We start from the raw sequence: 18,741 nt of genomic DNA, 5'->3' as shown, positions 1-18,741 counted from the left end.
GGACATCATGGCAATGTGACTGGGGAGGGAGCTTTCTCTTTTTCTTATCTAAAATAATTTTTTTCATAATGAGATGCAGCAATTTTCCTGAAGCATACTAAGCAATTCAATAGCTTTTTATCTGAGAAAAATAATTATTGGAAGATTACTTTCTACCAGGGTCTTACAGATGGAGAATTTGTGGTGCAGCAGTTTAAAACAATTGGACTTTACCTCTAGAGAGCCCTGTTGTGAATGTTTTTCAGAGGCAAGAGTAAAATTGTGTTTAAAGCATCATTTTAGCAGCAGTGGGACAGTTGGCAGAGTTTACCAAAGCTGTTGAGAGACTCTGTAGACTTTAATTACTATCTCAGTCGTGCAGAATTGGTTAATCTCTGCCAAAGATGAGAGTGCTTGTGAGAAAGCTAGATCATGCTTGCTATCATATTCCTCCTTTTTCGACAGGTGAATAGAGGATGCTTTTTAATATCTCCTCTGATAATGACACACATTTGTAAAATTTGCATAGAATTGTAAAATACTTTTTTCAAGATTAACAAAACGTTTGTTTTTCTGTTGTTGTTGTTTCAAAAATCCTATGTAACATAGTGTGAATACATATTAAGGTTCTGACTTGGAGGAAACCAAATCAAAATTCAGTGCATTTCCCGTCACCGGTTGGTTGGTCTAAGGCTTTGCTTGATTCTCAGACATGCAAGGCTTGAATCTTCAGAACCAACTATCCTATATTATGTGCATATGCTCTTTGTAAATTAATTTAATACACAGAGCAGGTTAGAAATGTGTGTTTTATAGCGCAGGTGTGGGGGCATGACTTGGGATAGGAAAAAGAAAAAGAAATTTGAGAACAGTGGGATCATTTTTAGATGAGAAAGTAATATATAAAACAAAACTTGTCTAATTACACAGACTTCCACTTATTTCTTTAGATTTCAGATTCTCAATCAGGGTGCATAGTGATGTTTATTCCTGTTATGGTCTGTCAAGTCTGAAGGTTGTATGCAGTATTGTGGTAGCCATATCTTTTATTGTGCCAACTTCTATTGAGAGCGACAAGCTTTTGAGCTACACAGAGCTTTTCTTCGGGTCACCTGTAAACTCAAAAGCTTGTCTCTCTCACCAACAGAAGTTGATGTGTAATACAAGATTATCTCACTCACCTTGTCAAAGTCTAAAATGTCTGGCTAAAAAAGTCTAAAAAGACTTGGTATTTTTTTTTCCTTTTTATATTCTCCTAAAACATTGGAATATGGATTTTCTACACTTGCTAAAGGGAAACTGATCCTGAACCATCCCATTCTGAGGTCTAGTCTGCACCTAAAGTTTTAAGTTAATTTAGCTGTGTTGCTCAAGGGTGTGAAAAATATATCCCTCCCAGAAAGACATAGTTAAGCTGACCTAAGCCCCAGTATAGACTGCCTTCTGTGGGGGTATGTCTACACTATGGGCTTATTCCGATTTTACATAAACCGGGTTTGTAAAACAGATTGTATAAAGTCGAGTGCACGCGGCCACACTAAGCACATTAATTCGGTGGTGTGCGTCCATGTACCGAGGCTAGCGTCGATTTCTGGAGCGTTGCACTGTGGGTAGCTATCCCGTAGCTATCCCATAGTTCCCGCAGTCTCCCCCGCCCATTGGAATTCTGGGTTGAGATTCCAATGCATGATGGTGCAAAAACAGTGCCGTGGGTGATTCTGGGTAAATGTCGTCACTCATTCCTTCCTCCGTGAAAGCAACGGCAGACAATCATTTCGTGCTCTTTTTCCCTGGATTGCCCTGGCAGACGCCATAGCATGGCAACCATGGAGCCTGTTTTACCTTTTGTCACTGTCACCTTATGTGTACTGGATGCTGCTGACAGAGATGGTACTGCAGCGCTACACAGCAGCATTCATTTGCTTTTGCAAGGTAGCAGAGATGGTTACCATCCTTATTCCACTGTCTGCCATTGTAAATTGGCAATGAGATGACGGTTATCAATTATTTTTGTACTGTTTGCAATTGGAAAGTGGTGATGACGGTTATCATTCATTTTGTACCATCTGCTGCTGTCATGGGTGCTCCTGACTGGCCTCGCTGAGGTCGGCCGGGGGCACATGGTGTCATAAACAAATAGTTAAGGGTTAATGTCTCTCTTACCTGTAAAGGGTTAAGAAGCTCAGTAAACCTGGCTGACACCTGACCAGAGGACCAATAGGGGGACAAGATACATTCAAATCTTGGTGGAGGGAAGTCTTTTGTTAGTGCTCTTTGTGGTGGTGTTGTTCGCTCTTGGGACTAAGAGGGACCAGACGTATATCCAGGCTCTCCAAATCTTTCTGAATCAGTCTCTCATGTTTCAAACGTGTAAGTAATCAGCCACGCGAGGCGTGTTAGTCTTATGTTTGTTTTCTCAACTTGTAAATGGTTCTTTTTGCTGGAAGGATTTTACCTCTGTTTGCTGTAACTTTGAACCTAAGGCTTGGGCGGGGGGGAGCCCTCTGGTCTATAGGAATCTGATTACCTTCTAAAGCATTTTCCATCCTGATTTTACAGAGATAATTTTTACCTTTTCTTTCTTTAATTAAAAGTTTTCTTTTTAAGAACCTGATTGATTTCTCCATGTTTTAAGATCCAAGGGGTTTGGATCTGTGTTCACCAGGGAATTGGTGAAGTCCCTCAAGGCAACCCGGGGGGGAAAGTTTTGGGGGAACAGAGAGTGCCCCAGACACTGGAATTCTGGGTAGTGGCAGTATACCAGAGCTAAGCTAGTAATTAGGCTTAGAAGTGCCCATGCAGGTCCCCACATTTGTACCCTGGAGTTCAGAGTGGGGAAAGAAACTTTGACACATGGACAAAAATGGGAATGACTCCCCAGGTCATTCCCTTCTTTATGTTTTGTCTAAAAATAGAGTCAGTCCTGCCTAGAATATGGGGTAAGTCTACTAGAGAGCCAGAGAGCACAGCCGCTCTAGGTCACAGCCCCAGAGGTCCCGCAGAAATGATGAGCTGCATGCCATCCTAGGGGGTGCGTCTGCAACAACCCCACCCGTTGCTTCCCTCCTCCCACACCCCTCCTGGGCTACCATGGCAATGTCCCCCCATTTGTGTGATGAAGTGATAAAGAATGCAGGAATAAGGAACACTGACTTGTTAGTGAGATAAAATGAGGGGGAGGCAGCCTCCAGCTGCTATGATAGTCCAGGCAGGACATTAAGCAGTGTGGGGGAGAGGAGCCCAGCATCCCCGCTGCTATGATAGTCCAGGGAGTACAGAATCTTTTCTTTAGACAGGAAAGGGGCAGGGGGGCTGATGGAGCTCAGGCTCCAGCTGCTATGATGAGGACGGTTACCCAGCATTTTGTACCATCTGCCTGAAATGACAAGGAGTCATTCCCATTTTCACCCAGGCGCCGCCGGCTGATCTCCCCGAGGCTAGCCAGGAGCACTCACGGGCTGATGATGGTTTTCCACCATTTTGTACCGTCTGCCATCAGGAAAGGAAGGGGAGGGGATGCTGCTGTTCAGCCCCGCAGCACCATGTCTACCAGCAGCATGCAGTAGACATACGGTGATATTGAAAAATGGCAAGAAATGAATTTTTCCCCTTTTCTTTCACGGGGGGGAGAGAGGGGGTAAATTGACAAAGATATACCCTGAACCACCCCAGACAATGTTTTTGACCCTTCAGGCATTGTGAGCTCAGCCAAGAATGCAAATGCTTTTCGGAGACTGCGGGAACTGTGGGATAGCTGGAGTCCTCAGTCCCTCCTCCTTCCCTCCCTCCACAAGTGTCCATTTGATTCTTTGGCTTTCTGTTACACTTGTCACGCAGCACTGTGCCGAGTCCCTGCTGTGGCCTCTGTCTGTCGTAGCCTGGAGATTTTTTCAGATGCTTTGTCATTTCGTCTTCTGTAACGGAACTCTGATAGAACAGATTTGTCTCCCCATACAGCGATCAGATCCAGTATCTCCCGTATGGTCCATGCTGGAGCTCTGTTTGGATTTGGGACTGCATCGCCACCTGTGCTGATCAGAGCTCCGCTCTGGACAAACAGAAAATGCAATTCAAAAGCTCGCAGGGCTTTTCCTGTCTACCTGGCCAGTGCATCTGAGTTCAGGCTGCTTTCCAGAGCGGTCACAATGGTGCACTGTGGGATACCGCCCGGAGGCCAGTACAGTCGATTTGTGGCCACACTAACCCAAATCCGACATGGCAATACCGATTTCAGCGCTACTCCTCTCATCGGGGAGGAGTACAGAAACTGGTTTAAAGAGCCCTTTATATCGATATAAAGGGCCTCGTTGTGTGGACAGGTGCAGGGTTAAATCAGTTTAACGCTGCTAAATTCGGTTTAAACGCATAGTGTAGACCAGGCCTGAGGGTGCCTTTAATACAGCGACGGAAAAACCCCTTCCACAGAGCTTATAGCATAGACGTATCCTGAGGAACTGTCAGGTTACTGCTCTTCTTTATAACTACTGTTTTTCAGATAGATGAGCAGACAGGTAACACCCAATGCTCACTTTCCAAAGGAAGCTTATGTCCCTCCATCATCCATCTGATCTCCATGCACCCATTAAATTATTTCTCTCAATCCTAGTAGTTTTGGCACATTGGGCAACGTGTTCAGAAGGCCACTACCCAGGAAGTCTAATATTTTTCTTTTACCATGAGTTTGATAGTAACTCGGTACTCAAGGGTGGAAGAGAACAATTAAATTCAAGCTCATAGTGGATTTGAGAGGGAGGTGATAGGTTAATGTGAATATTAAGAAAACTAATGTGTGACTTTTAATCCATAATTGTGTGTGTGTGTGTGTGTGTGTGTAAAGAAAATTAAGTAGTTGGGTTGCAGTTGTCTTGTAAACTGCATGCTGAATAGAGTATATTCCTTGAGACTCTCACACGTTTGGATAGGCCATCTGTGCTTTCTACAGAACATTTGCCTACTTGAGATTCTTGATTCATAAAGGAAAATTACACAGGACAGTTGCACCCCAAAAAGAAGAATGTGTTTCATGTATGTGTATTCTCTCTTGTCGTTTTCACCTTGAATCAGCAAAGACACAAAGTTAAAGTGTATCCTAGAGCTTGCTTTATTTTCTTTGTCAAGCAAATATATATTAAGAATGTAGAAACATTCCCTTGGTAAATTTCTAGTACAGCTCTAGTGTTATATATATTTTCATGGTCATGACTTTCATTGTGTAATCATTTTAATTAAGTTTGACTATAAAAGTTAGTCTTGCATGAGGGATGAATGTGCTGGAGAGACAATGATAGATTGATGGCAACCCAGCCAAGTATTCCATGTTCTGCTGTTACTTTCTAGCTGAGTGGAAGTTCATGGGCAGATAACAGTTGAGCTTGAGTGATGGTGCACCGATTACTAGCTCAGAGCTATGCACAGGCAAAGTGTATTGGGTGGTGAAAGCAGGCAGAATATGATGTAAACATCCAAAAGTGTTTTGTAATATTTCTTGACTTTCTTACTTGAATGAATAGCATCATTACTGAAATAATAAACGTTAATGAATATCTGCATCATTTTTGTAACTGCTAGTTTAGTACAGCAATTAGTGTAATTAGTATACAGCATAGCTTGGTGGCATGATATAAATCATACCATAGAGCATGTTGACTCTTCACCGCTGTGATATATTATCTAATTCACTCATTTAAAAAACAATAAGGGGAAATAGGGGGAAGTTAGCAACAACAGCTGTGGTGGCCTTTTGGTCACTCTTCCTGAATTTGCCTTCTGTATTCTTAAATGCTTTGAATTTTTAGCACTGTTAATTAACATTTTATTTTTAATGTTGGTAAATCTTAATCACTGATTGAAACCTACAGAGAAGAGACGGAGCAGAAAGAAATGAAAATGTGTGGCATTTCACCTCAGGGTATTTCTTGCAAGGGGTGTCACTTCTTCCAGTGATGGGTTTGTACATTCTGGGTATCTCCAGTGCTTTGACATTTCTATCACTTAACAAGTCAATGTGAATGTGGGAAACGTTAACAGTGTTATCTCCATTATATTCTGTGTCTTCTAGAGCCCATGAGAACACCAAAAACTCTGAAGATTGCTGAGATCCGGGCAAGACATATTGCAGTGGATTGGGAGTCTCTGGGTTACAATATTACTCGATGTCACACTTTCAATGTAACTATTTGCTACCACTACTTCCATGGTCACAATGAGAACAAAGCAGACTGCTTGGATATGGACCCCAAAGCACCCCAGCATGTGGTGGATCACCTGCCTCCTTACACAAATGTCAGCCTCAAAATGATCCTAACTAATCCTGAAGGGCGAAAGGAGAGTGAGGAGACCATTATTCAAACAGATGAAGATGGTATGCAGAAATACTATTATAGACATGATATCTAATCTAAAGGAGTGGGAGGGAATGGTGTAGTGAGTTAAAATACGTTTTCTGATGAACAAAAGTCAGTCTGTTCCAGGGGTGGCCAAACTTACTGGTCCTCCAAGCCACATACGACAATCTTCAGAAGTTCGAGAGCTAGAGCACATTTGCCAGGCTCCAGGGCTTGGGGCTTCAGCTCTGTGGGAGGCACCTGACAAGACTCTGGGCTTCAGCCCCACTCTTGCTGAAACCCTGAGCCCCAGAAGGAACATCCTGCAGGGCTGAAGCTCTGTGACCCCACTCCCCGCTGGGCAGAATGTCCTACTCCACCACCTCATTGCAAGGCAGAGGTCCCAAACTCCTCTCTCCCCGATCTCCGAGTCTGGTAGATGGAGAATGTGGGGGTGACATGGGGAGCTCTGCAAGCCTCACTTTAATGGTAAAAGAACCTCATGTAGCTCACGAGCCAGAGTTTGGCCACCCCTGGTCTATTAATTAGTTTGTAAGAAGGTTAAATGGCCCCCAAAACTGGGGCTTTTCAAATATTTTAGTAGTCATTCTGAAAAACTAAGTGAAATGGACCAATATTTAGCCCATGCCACTGTGCATAACTTTTATGTCGGATAAAAATATTTCCTTAATTATGAAATATATTCATATAGGACACGAGGACCATTTGTGGTGTTAGTTAAGGACCTTTTTTCAGAATATTCAATAGAGGAAATTTATTCTGTACATTTATATTTAAATATTCAGTTCAGATTCTACCTGAAATTCAGGATAACTTCAACAGAATATGTTGCATGTTATATAGCACATATATTATCTATTAGCTGACTTTTTAAAAAAGAGAAAAAGTAATTTTTTGAGACCTCTGTCTTCATGTCCCTGGTTTAAGTCCACTAGCAAGACAGCCTTACTTACATGAGGAGAAACAAAGGACAGATTTAGATGTTTATCAAGCTATTCAGTGATTGTTTGTTATGAATCTTAATATGGAATTCTAATAAAGTTCCTTAATTAGATGCAAACGATAGTATGGAAATAGAGCTGGCTTAATTACCTTTAGCTGACTAACTGCCAATTCACATAATAGAGAAAGAAACCTTGTGTGTGTGCACATACATGTAAGGACATAGATTAGGGCTGTCAATTAATGACAATTAACTTATGCAATTAACTCAAAAAAATTGATTAAATAAATTAATCGTGATGAATTGCAGTTTTAATCGCACTGTTAAACAATAGAATGTCAATTAAAATTTATTACATTTTTTGATATTTTTCTACATTTTCATATATATTGTATTCTGTATTGTAATTTAAATAAGTGTATATTTTGATTTACAAATATTTGCTCTGTAAAAATGATAAAAGAAATAGTATTTTTCAATTCACCTCATACAAGTACTGTAGTGCAATCTCTTTTTCATGATGGTGCAAATTACAAATGTCGATTTTTTTTGTTACATAACTGCACTCAAAAACAAAACAATGTAAAATTTCAGAGCCTACAAGTCCACTCAGTCCTACTTCTTGTTCAGTCAATCACTAAGACAAACAAGTTTACATTTACAGGAGATAATGCTGCCCTCTTCTTGTTTACAGTGTCACCAGAAAGTGAGAACAGGCATTTGCCTGGCACTTAGTAGCTGGCATTGCAAGGTATTTACTTACCAGATATGCTAAACATTTGTATGCCACTTCATGCTTTGGCTACAATACCAGAGACCGTGTTTCCAGGCTGATGACACTCGTTAAATAAATAATGCATTAATTAAGTTTGTGACTGCACCCCCGGGGGGAGAATTGTATGTCCCCTGTGCTGTTTTACCCACATTCTGCCATATATTTCATGTTATCGCAGGCTCAGATGATGATCCAGCACATGTTGTTTATTTTAAGAACACTTTCGCTACAGATTTGACAAAACACAAAGAAGGTACCAATGTGAGATTTCTAAAAATAGCTAAAGCACTTGACCCAAAGTTTAAGAATCTGAAGTGCCTTCCAAAATCTGAGACGGATGAGGTGTGGAGATGCTTTCAGAAGTCTTAAAAGAGCAACATTCTGATGCAGAAACTACAGAACCTGAACCACCAAAAAAGACCTTTGCTGTTGGTATCAGACTCAGATAATAAAAATGAGCATGCATCAGTCCACACTGCTTTGGATTGTTATCAAGCAGAACCCGTCATCAACATGGATGCATGTCCCCTGGAATGATAGTTGAAGCATGAAGGGATACGTGAATCTTGAGCGCATCTGGCACATATATTTCTTGCAACACCAGCTACAACAGTGCCATAAGAATGCCTGTTCTCAGTTTCAGGTGACGTAAACAAGAAGCGGGGAACATTACCTCCTGCAAATGTAAATAAACTTATTTGTCTGAGCGATTGGCTGAACAAGAAGTAGGACTGAGTAGATTTGCAGGCTCTAAAATTTTACATTGTTTTATTTTTGGACATAATTCTACATTTGTAGATAAAGATAAAGAGATTGCACTACAGTACTTGTATTAGGTGAACTGAAAAATACTATTTTGGTTTTTTTTACAGTGCAAATACTTGTACTGTGCTCACTTTATATTTATTTTTGATTTACACTTTGTATTCTATGTTGTAATTAAAATCAATATATTTGAAAATGTAGAAAACATCCAAAAATATTTCATAAATGATGGTTTATTATTGTTTAATAATGCGATTAATCGCGTGATTAAGTTTTTTAAACGCCTTGACAACCCTAACATAGATACATAAAAGAGAAAACTGAAACAAGTGCAGTGTGTTTGTATATGTGTACAAGCAATGAAATGAGTTGCGTAAATGCTGACTGCAATCAAAACTGGGATGTGGTGGAGCACTTGTGTGTTTTTAACATGTGTTCAGTTTTACAGCAAACAGGAAAAATAATGATGTTTCAGACAGTGCAATAATGAAGACAATGTTGCGGTATTTCACAGTATAGCTAGAGAAGACAAGTAGTTGTGGAGAACCACAGAGATTGATATACAGGATTTTTTTGAGACATAGAGAATTTTAATATTTTATGCAGATCAAATTTAGTGTTAAGTTTTCTGTAGGTGGTTAGAAATATAAACCAGAGGGAACTATTAATATGTCAGTGTTTTAGTATAGGTATTCATAGTTGCTGTATTACATGAAAATCAACAAAGCAATGATGCTATGCCCATGTGAATAGAGTTTCGTTCTCTGTTGCTGAGTAGTTGCCTTTTCAAGATATCCTTTTATTCTCTTCTCATATCCTTTAGTCAGTTAGATTTGCAGAATTTGTCCAAAAAAAACTATAACATGTAGAAACCTCGCCTTGAATTTAACTTTTGGGTTATTATTGGGAATATGGAGTACGAAGGCTTTCAGATGAAAAAAGATACTGAATCTTGTCACTCTGATCAAATGATCCACTGGCGCTTGCCAAAACACTTGATTTTCTGAATCTTCCCACCTGTATATCAGTGACCTTGTTTATACTTGGAGTTAGTGTTAACGTGAGTTCCCCTCTCCTTTACTGGGAGTAATATATATTCTTTGAAACCAATTATAAAGTCATTCCAGCTTTATGTTAATGAAGTCAGAAACTGTAGCAGCACAGTTTTTCCAAATTCTCTTCCTCCCAGTCTAACCCTGTACCTTGAGCCCAGTGTTGACTGTTCTTTGTATCAGATTTAGGAAGTGACTTTTAAAGTCATTTGGTTGTGTGGCAGTGTGGACGAGGTCCAGAAGCACCCTGCTTGGAGGCCTCATGGCCCTGCCTTACTCAGCCCCAGAATAAGAGCAGAGAGAAGTGCTCCAGGCAGCCTAGAGTGGCTGCAGAGGAACAACCAATTAGAGGGGCTGATGGAGCAGCTAGTCTGGGGCCAGAAGGGCCCTATATAAAACAAGCAGACTAGCAGAGAAGTCAGTTGCTTTGTGGAGCTCGAGGAGTGAACACTGGATGACTCCCTGGTTGGAAGAACAGCAGTACCACGGACAGCTCGCTGTGGAGAGCTCACTGCAAACAGGACTGAAGCCCCATGGAAGGCTGCTGAAGAGCAGCAGGACCAGCAGAAGGTTAGTGCAGGAAGCCTGAAGCCCAGCGGGACTGAGCACAGAACCTGGCCAAGCCAGCGAGGGTGCTGAGATGGGTCCTGCTGGTCTGGCTGAAGATGAGCCCAGGGAGACCTGCTGAAACACCACAATCTGCGGGCACCCAAATGGGCCTTGGCTGGGTGGTTGAACAAAGCCGTGCCTCTGAAAGAAGCCTTAGACCCACGGCCCCATACCAGGACTATGAGAAGAACTTGCACTGTATACCCCGGAAGGGAGGACAATGTATGTGGCTCGGCCAGAGGGCTGAGTTGCTGAAGACCTGCTGAGAGAACCATCGGCCAAAAGGCTGCTTGTGAGAGGTGGGTGCTACCCTGTGAAAAGAACTGTTTGCAGGCACTATCAGCCAGAGAAAGGGGGAACTTGCGAGAGGCGGGTGCCAACCCTGTTACAGGATGTTATTTGCATCAATGGTCAAATTGAAAAGGATACTTCTACAGTGCCATCTTGTCTGTTCTCCCATTGGTTACCTCAGAAAGTATTTTGGAATTGTGTACTGGTAGTAATTGTGTGGTGAGAGTTTGTTCTGTGATTCCCTGAGTGACCATTTTAAGTTTTTTCTCTCAAATCTTTTTCATTTTAATAAATTCCTCAGTATTTCCATTTTTAGAATTTGTATTGGGAAATATTTCTGTGGAGCTGGCTTAATTTCCAAATCATATTGTGTCTTGTAGTCTCCTATACCAGAAAGAGAGAGTTTGTCAAATCCTAATCTGTGTATTTACTATAGTAAATACTGTGAAAATTGCAAATACTGCTGTTGGATAACAGAGGTGCTTTTTTTTTTTTATTTTAAATATACTCTCTTGAAACTTTACATCTTTTAGTTTTTACACATTTAATCAGCAAGTTACTCCTAAAGTAATTCATGTATATTGATTATCCTTTTTTCTCTCTTTGTACATTCCCAGTTTCGCTATGCTGCTTTTTTCCCTTCTTCCACTCCTTTTTTCTCTTCCTTCCTTCATCTTATCTACTCAGTTCTTTCCCTTTCCCCATATTCTTTTGTCCCTTTTCCCCACCCCCATTTTGTGGCTTTATAATCTTCTGTAGGCCTGCAGTCATAGTCTACATACACCAGAACAGTGGTTGTCAATCTTTTCTGTCCCATGAAAACCCCAGCATACCATCTCATGACCCTCCTCCCATTTAGTTGTATGAGAAAGGCAGGGTTATTGTGATCCCCTTACATCTGTTTACAACCCCCATAGGTTTCAGTACTTCCAGGTCAAGAACCCCTGTACAAGAACAAAAAGATCAGATACTTGAATGACGTTTGGGTGCTATTTTCACAACCACAAAGCACTTTACTGCAAGTATTGTAAATGAATATTTACCCCCGAGTATATGTTATCAGTTTATTGCTGGTACATATTACCTTTTTTTGTACAACAGAGGAATTCTTCTTGCTATAACTGTGCCTATATCTCTATATAGTGTGTGTATTTCCATGCAGCCTTCACTGTGGAGTGTATCCTTAATAATAAAGAAAATATTCTGTTGACACTTTCATTATTATGTAGCAGGAAAACTGAAGCAATATGGAATCATTTTATAGTTGTTGGTGTCCTTTAAAACATTCCAAACAAAACTGATGTAGTAAATACTTTTTCCTATAAAGTTAGTGCAGGACAATATTCCACTGACACTATTTGGGAATTTCAATTTCCTTATAACTGTGATGTAATTTAATGCAAATTTAATGCTCTAAAATAATTATTCTGATGTCAGATCAATTGATTGTGTTATTTTTAAGTATAGTATTCTGGAAAGTCTGCCATCTTACAAATATGTAAAAGAATAAATTATCAGCTATGCACTATACAAGTATATAATTTCATGAAATGTCGTCTTGTGATATCCATAAATCATGAAAAGAGCTAGTGACATTTCCATCATAAATCCATGATGAAATTCCCTTTCAATTTATAGTATATTTATTATTTTTTATATTTTTTAATATAAGTTCAGAACTCTTTGTGCAAACAACTTGGGAGCCCTATCCACATTGGTATGACACTATCTCCATTTCATTAGATATTGACAAACCTTGTCTAAAATAAAATTGATTTACGCACATAAAAACAAGGGAATTCAGAATTAAAACTGAAGCTGTGGTCTACGGATATGTGTGTTATAAAATGCTGGGCTCCAAAAGAGGATGAGGGGCCATTGCGTAGAGGTATTGGGAGGAGAAAAGGGAAGTCTGACGGAACCACAAACTCTCTTTTTGAGTCACCCAGGTGAATGCAGTGACTCAAAGATTAGACGTCAGCTCCAGTTTTTGACCAGAATGCCCAGTTGAAAAAGGACCCTGGCGGCTCCGGTCGGTACTGCCAACTGGGCCATTAAAAGTCCCAGTCAGTGGCACAGCAGGGGCCCAGGACTAGGGCAGACTCCCTGCCTGCCCTGGTTCCCTGCGGCTCCCAGAAGCAGCTGCCAGGTCCCTGCAGCCCACAGGCGCAAGGGCAGCCAGGGAGGCTCTGCATGCTGCCCCCACTCTGAGTACCGACTCCACAGCTTGCACTGGCTGGGAACCACGACCAATGGGAGCTGCAGGAGTGATGCCTGCAGGCCCGAGGACAGTGTGTGGAGCTGCCCATGCGCCACCGGAACCTGGCGGACGCTTCCTGGGAACTGTGGTAAGCGCATCTGGGACCCACACCCCATCCCCCTGCCTGAGCCCAGAGCCCCTCCTGCACCCCAGAGCCCAAACCCCCAGCCAGAGACCGCACCCCCTCCTGCACTCTGAACTCCTTGTCCCCAGCCCAGATCCCCCTCTTACACCCCTATCTGCAGCCTGCACTCTCTCCCAAACTCCCTAGCTGAGAGCCCCCTCTTGCACCCCAAATCCCTCATCCCCTGCCCCAGCCCAGAGCCCTCTCCTGCTCCCTGAACCCCTCATTTCTGGCTCACCCAGAGCCCACACCCCCAGCCCAGAGTTCCTACCCCCTGCGCCCCTGCCCCACCCCAGAGCCCACACCCCCAGCAGGAGCCCTCACCCCCCTCCTGCACCCCAATCCCCTGCCCCAGCCTGGTGAAAGTGAGTGAGGGTGGGGGAGAGCGAATGACAGACGGAGGGAGGATGAATAGAGCGAGCGGGGGTAGGGCCTTGGAGAAGGGGCAGGACAAGAGTGTTCGGTTTTGTGCAATTTAAAGTTGGCAACCCTAGAAATAGGTCTTTGTTGCCTAGTGTCCTGTGGTACATTGACTCTTTTTGCATAATATTTTTGTTAATAAAACTATCTCTGAGGAAAGGGACATGGGGACTGGACTTGAGAATTCAGGCTTTATTTTGACTAACCTGGTTGGTGAATCTGCCCTCTGGTTTACAGATACACTCCTCCTTAGAATCTCTTTGCTTTCATATATCCCTCTCCTCACTTGCCAACCTTTGTTTCTAGGCACTTATTTTTTCCTCTACTCCCCTTCCCCCAATTTATGTGTCTGGCATTCTCTGCAGCAGAGGTTTATTATAATCACAGTTTGAATTTTTGTTCCAGTGCTTTTTTTGGTGCCTGTGGAAAAAGAATCATGGAACTAACTAGGTTCATGTAGTGCCAGTCAGTTTAACCTTATTGCTGCTACTATTAAAGAATACTATAGTGCAGAAGTGCGAACTATGATCATGCAGTGCGATCAGTCTGTGGGCTTGTCCCGCTTGGGTGTTTAAAAATAAATGTGGGAGGGTGCCTGAATACACAAGACTCCTGTAGTCCTGTGTCCAGTTTCACTCCTTTATGCAGCACAATCTCTTTAAAAATGAGATACAATAAATAATTTTTCAGGTTTCTTTGCAAACTTATGTGTGGACATTTGTTTACCCCTTCCTCCCCCAGGCCATTTTTAAAACTGTTTTAGCAAAATATAAGCAAGTGTGTTTGGAATTCTTTAGCTACAGTCCCATACGTTCTTATACACACATTCAGATGTAAAATGAAACCTATCACCTGGGTCAGACTACATGCAACACTATGCTTCATGTGAGCTGTGGAGAAGAGAAGCAGCCGAGCATTCCCATGAAAAATAGACTGACGCCTATGGCAGCATCCTTGAATGCAACAAACAGCACAGAGGGGCTGTCATGGCACATCAGCCTTTATCCACTACACAATCTGTGTCAGTACAGTGAAGCAAAACAGCAGTATGTACGTTTAGTTAACTTCTCCCAAGTCTGCAACTGACAGATGGATGAACAGTTCCTATGAAGTTGGGTTGGAGTCTCATCTGTTTACTTATGGGCTTCTCTGACTCCATGAATGTATTATTAATGTATCATATTATGCTGCCTATCCCGGAGGTCAGCTCATCATTTACGTCTTCTATGTAGACTGAAATAAATCTTACTGTTGTGACAGGCCACTCTCTGTTCCATGATTCTGCTAACACCGTGCATAGCACTTCCTTTGATCCAATGATTTTTAATTTATTTTTGCCCCTTACAAAATTGCAGGAAATCTCCAGGAAATGTCATATGTGAAGCTTATTGCATGTTGGATAAAGGGGGGAGGGAGGAGAAGGGAACTAATTAAAAAGGGAACATAAATATATGCTTGGATATTTAAATCAAAACAAGTTGTTAAGTTGAGAGAGTTTTTTAAAAAATAAAGCAGCAAAGAATCCTGTGGCACCTTATAGACTAACAGATGTTTTGGAGCATGAGCTTTCGTGGGTGAATACCCACTTCGTCGGATGCACCAAAGTGGGTATTCACCCACGAAAGCTCATGCTCCAAAACGTCTGTTAGTCTATAAGGTGCCACAGGATTCTTTGCTGCTTTTACAGATCCAGACTAACACGGCTGCCCCTCTGATACTTTAAAAATAAAATCTTTCTTACATTCAGTCTGCACTCCCCTCTTCCCACCAATCTTTCAAAACATTCATCCTCAACTCCAGGCGAGTTGCTGATGGTTAAAAAGAACCATATTGCACAAGGGGGTGTGAAAATTTTATAAACTGAAAATGGGAGATAACTCAGCACTCAGACCTAGTACTGATGTGATTGCTAGTTATTATGAATCATACTTCAGGTCATGGGTCCTAAAGTGACTCTTCAAACCTTGTTATACTGGGGATGGGGAGACATATATTGATATAAGAAACTTTGGTCATTCTAGCTTAGTTCAGATAAAAGCTTTGAAAAACTTCTTTTATTTGAAAGATTGAAGCAGGCAGTTCTCCTTCTACTGCAGCATTAACATTATTGTCTTGGAAAGCAGAGGTGATGGTTGAACTGCTGTTTTTTAATTAAGATTTTTAGTTTTTAAAACAAAGCTAGAAGAGGGGGGTGACTGACACCAAAGTTTCCCAGCATTTCTATCTTTAGTAGATGCCAGGAGGAGCAATATAACATGTACTTAATCATATGATTATGGGCCTTTGATATGGAAGGCTGGTTTTGAGGCAGTCTTCAAAATCCTTCTGCTGAATTATTATTAAAGTTAGTGAGGTTCACTAAAGACTGAGACTGTGATGTGGTTTGGTTTTTTCACTGTTTGCTTTGCAAGACCAAATTAATTTACCTTGCGTGACTCATATGAAACCGTGTTTGGGAGTGGTCTCGACTGGGTGCATTCCCTGCATACCTGGGTAAGAGTACACCCTTTGATGTGCTTGTGCCTTTTTTTTTTTTTACAGTAAAAGGAATATTAATATTTAGGGATTGCATTAACTGCAGTCATTGATGGGGTATACCATCACCCGATGTTCAGTTTACTCCTCTCTCCCTCTCTCTCTCTCTCTCTCTTGCTAGAGGTCCTACTTTTAAAAAATTCTAATTTATTTGCAGTTCCTGGCCCTGTACCTGCAAAATCACTAAAAGGGACCCCATTTGAAGACAAGATCTTCCTGAACTGGAAAGAACCTGTGGATCCAAATGGCATCATTACGCAGTATGAGGTAATAGAAAGAACGTCTAGGAAGCTTAGGGTGATATTAGGGGCTTTGTCTTATATACAGCACCGCCCCAAAAAAAAGTGTCCCAATTTTTTACGCATGCTATTTGTTCACCTTGAGGTTAGAGAGTGGGGAAATAATTACTAATGATTTTATATGCTTATGGTTTGCAGAAAGATTCTGTTCAATTAGCTGTTACTCTGTTTCACAGAGTAATAGAATTATTGTGGTGACTAGAGTTTGTCGCAATACATAATAGTATTGGTTGGCCTTGTCAAGAAGCATTTCTGTGTGGCTATCACAAATGATGGAATCCATGAGTAAATGAAACACTAATTTTAAATCTTGTAATATTAATATACAGCCTTCCAAAGCCGTGATTTAGTGGAGACCTCGGGAATCTCATTTGTGGAAGGAGAAGGTTACACACACAAATGTGAAGAGGATTATTAATGGTGAAATTGACTTATCTAGCCTTTGCCATAACTTTGGCTATCCTCCCTTTAAGGAAGCCAGCATGCAGATTCTAGAACGATTCTTTTTTTATGACTATGTTTGAGCCCTTGGGAAAAAAAACCAAGCCCACAGGGAACTTGGATGCAGGCACTTTCAAAATGTGGGGACTCTGGGGCAGAGTCTGTCTTTCTGTCTGTCTCTTTTTAAAAAAAAAAAAAGTGGAGGAGGGAGGAATCTTAATGTATACTAATTTATTAGTTCATTAAAATATAAAAATATTTGAATTTTTAGTGTTTGCAGGCTCTGACCTATGCTAATGGTGTTCATGACTGTGTCATTGCTGGGTTTGAATATCCTAGCATGATTTTAGACAGTATTTTAATGTGACTGTTGGAAAAGGTAGAGTACAGAAGGTATGCTCCCTGCTAGCTTATAGATATTAAGAATGTAGGGAGATAGAAGAGAGAAAAGTATGTATAGCGGTAAAGAAGAGTGAAACAGATTGTATTTTAATACCTATCAATAAAATAACATTCAGCAAATACCATGTTCTCAAGATGTCTACAGTAAGGTATCTGCATGCCATCGATCTCCTTTACAAATAAGAAAATAGATAAAATTCTGCCCATGTCTGCCAAAAGCTCTAACATAATTTTAAAAACAATCATTTTAACAGGTTAGCTACAGCAGTATAAGGTCATTTGATCCTGCTGTCCTAGTGGCGGGACCCCCACAGACTGTGTCAAAGGTCTGGAACAGTACGCACCATGTATTTTCACATCTACACCCTGGTACTACCTACCAATTTTTTATACGTGCCAGCACAGTCAAAGGGTTTGGACCAGCGACAGCAATCAACGTAACAACCAACATCTCAGGTAACTGAAAAAACAAAAGGCAATGGTTTTGTACAGTATGTTTCTGAGACTTTAAAAATAAGGAGAAAAACAAATAACCATGCACTCCAGCCATTTAAAGTGGTTCAACTTTACTGGGAACGTTTTGGGATATATTCTCTAAATACTGCTACAAGTCCAAGGGTGTGCAGGTGCATTAAAAGAAAATTATGCGCCTATAATTTTCAAATGTTTTCAATTTTTTAATTTTAAATATTGTGTTTTTCATCCAGGGATTTCAGAGTGCTTTTCAAACATTAAGTCTCACAATGATTTACGAGTTAAGTATTACACTGGTTTTACAGATCAGGGAAGTGAGGTGCAGAGAAGTTAACTGATTTACCCACAGTAATTTAATGGCAGAACAGGGAAGCAGAATCAAGGAATACTGGTGCTAATTGTTTTAAAAATCTCAGTGTAATGAAAACTAGAGAATTACAGAATGAAAATATAAACAATTTGATAGGAAAATACTGGTAGATGTAATTGTGTTACCCTTCAGTATTCTTCTCAAAGAATAAGGCTGCAGTTCATAGAGCTGGCAACTAGTAAAATTAGTCTCAAGTCAGCCTTTGAGATTTAGTTGATTATATGACATGCTAACTTTAGAACGTGACAGACAATAGAAGTATAAGTCAATTGAAAACCTAAAACAATGCTAAGCAGGTTATTTCCCTCAACTCACTGCTGGGATTGCGCATCCTCCTGCTCAGTCTGGGGAGTAGATCACCAGGACAACACCCCTTCCTCTGGTTGCATACTATCCTTTTTCTCTTTCTGCGTCTGCAGCCCCTCTCTCATTCCATGAGCTGCTGCTGCCCCTTCATGATTTAGCCCTCCGGCCAGGTCACTCGATGTGTTTTCACCTCCCAGAGTATTAAAGTCTTCCTTTAGCCATCCTAGGCAGTCTGCCCATTCACTGCCTTGTAGTGCCACTCCTTCAGTGGCTGGCAGAGGAACCCAGGACCACCCTCTACTCCTAAGTTCCGGCTCAGGGATCCTGTAGCCAGCCATCAAGGCCAGTTCCC

The 18,741-nt window shown here is 41.2% G+C and overlaps 1 protein-coding gene across 16 annotated transcripts in view; it reads left to right on the top strand.

Moving 5' to 3' along the window:
* The window catches only part of PTPRK (protein tyrosine phosphatase receptor type K), a 626,320-nt gene that overhangs the window by 493,938 nt on the left and 113,641 nt on the right, over window positions 1-18,741 (top strand). For 15 of the 16 annotated variants that reach the window (XM_030556280.1, XM_030556281.1, XM_030556266.1 and 12 more), the window contains exons 8-10: window positions 6,038-6,340; window positions 16,255-16,364; window positions 17,494-17,695. In XM_030556280.1, coding sequence (XP_030412140.1) covers window positions 6,038-6,340; window positions 16,255-16,364; window positions 17,494-17,695 — 615 coding nt within the window. The remainder of the gene's footprint in view (window positions 1-6,037; window positions 6,341-16,254; window positions 16,365-17,493; window positions 17,696-18,741) is intronic. The other variant, XM_030556279.1, reaches the window with a different exon arrangement.

The sequence above is a fragment of the Gopherus evgoodei genome, chromosome 3 (assembly GCF_007399415.2).
Source record: "Gopherus evgoodei ecotype Sinaloan lineage chromosome 3, rGopEvg1_v1.p, whole genome shotgun sequence".
Taxonomy (NCBI): Eukaryota; Metazoa; Chordata; order Testudines; family Testudinidae; genus Gopherus; species Gopherus evgoodei.
Note: the sequence above shows the minus strand (reverse complement) of the source record. Positions and strands in the feature narration are given on the sequence as shown.